The sequence below is a fragment of the Acanthisitta chloris genome, unplaced genomic scaffold (genome assembly GCF_000695815.1).
Source record: "Acanthisitta chloris isolate BGI_N310 unplaced genomic scaffold, ASM69581v1 scaffold35013, whole genome shotgun sequence".
Lineage (NCBI taxonomy): Eukaryota > Metazoa > Chordata > Aves > Passeriformes > Acanthisittidae > Acanthisitta > Acanthisitta chloris.
This window is the reverse complement of record NW_008663823.1, coordinates 1-335: the sequence shown is the minus strand read 5'-3', so window position 1 is coordinate 335 and position 335 is coordinate 1. Positions and strand designations below refer to the sequence as shown.

General features: G+C 66.9%; 1 protein-coding gene across 1 annotated transcript; it reads right to left on the bottom strand.

The window, feature by feature from the left end:
* Positions 1–17: 17 nt before the first annotated feature.
* Positions 18–233, bottom strand: TM2D2 (TM2 domain containing 2; the record flags this gene model as incomplete). Its single annotated transcript, XM_009071110.1, has 1 exon — positions 18–233. A coding segment is annotated over one exon (216 nt), but the record flags the coding sequence as incomplete, so codon positions are not given.
* Between the last annotated feature and the right edge of the window lie 102 nt (positions 234–335).

The following is a 335-nucleotide window of genomic DNA, read 5'->3' as shown; positions in this document are numbered from 1 at the left end:
TGGGCCAGCCGTGCCCCTCAGTACACAGTGCACCAGTTGCTGCCATCGCTGGGCATCAGCCCTCCTGTGATGAGCAGGATGAGATCCACAAACCACCAGATGCCCAGGCCCCCCAGGGTCAGCAGCTTCCCAACGGCGGTGCCAGTGTGGCCCAGGCAGAACCGATCCACGCCGAAGCAGCCCAGGAAAAAGGAGTAGAGCAGAGTGGTGATGAAGTAGTGCCCGGTGTACCTGCAAGGGGAGATCCGAGGGGTCAGGGGGTGTCAGCCTCCCCCGCCCGACCCCGGTCCTCACGGCAGCTCGTGCCGCGGGGCCGAGGGGGGCGCCAGGCCCTC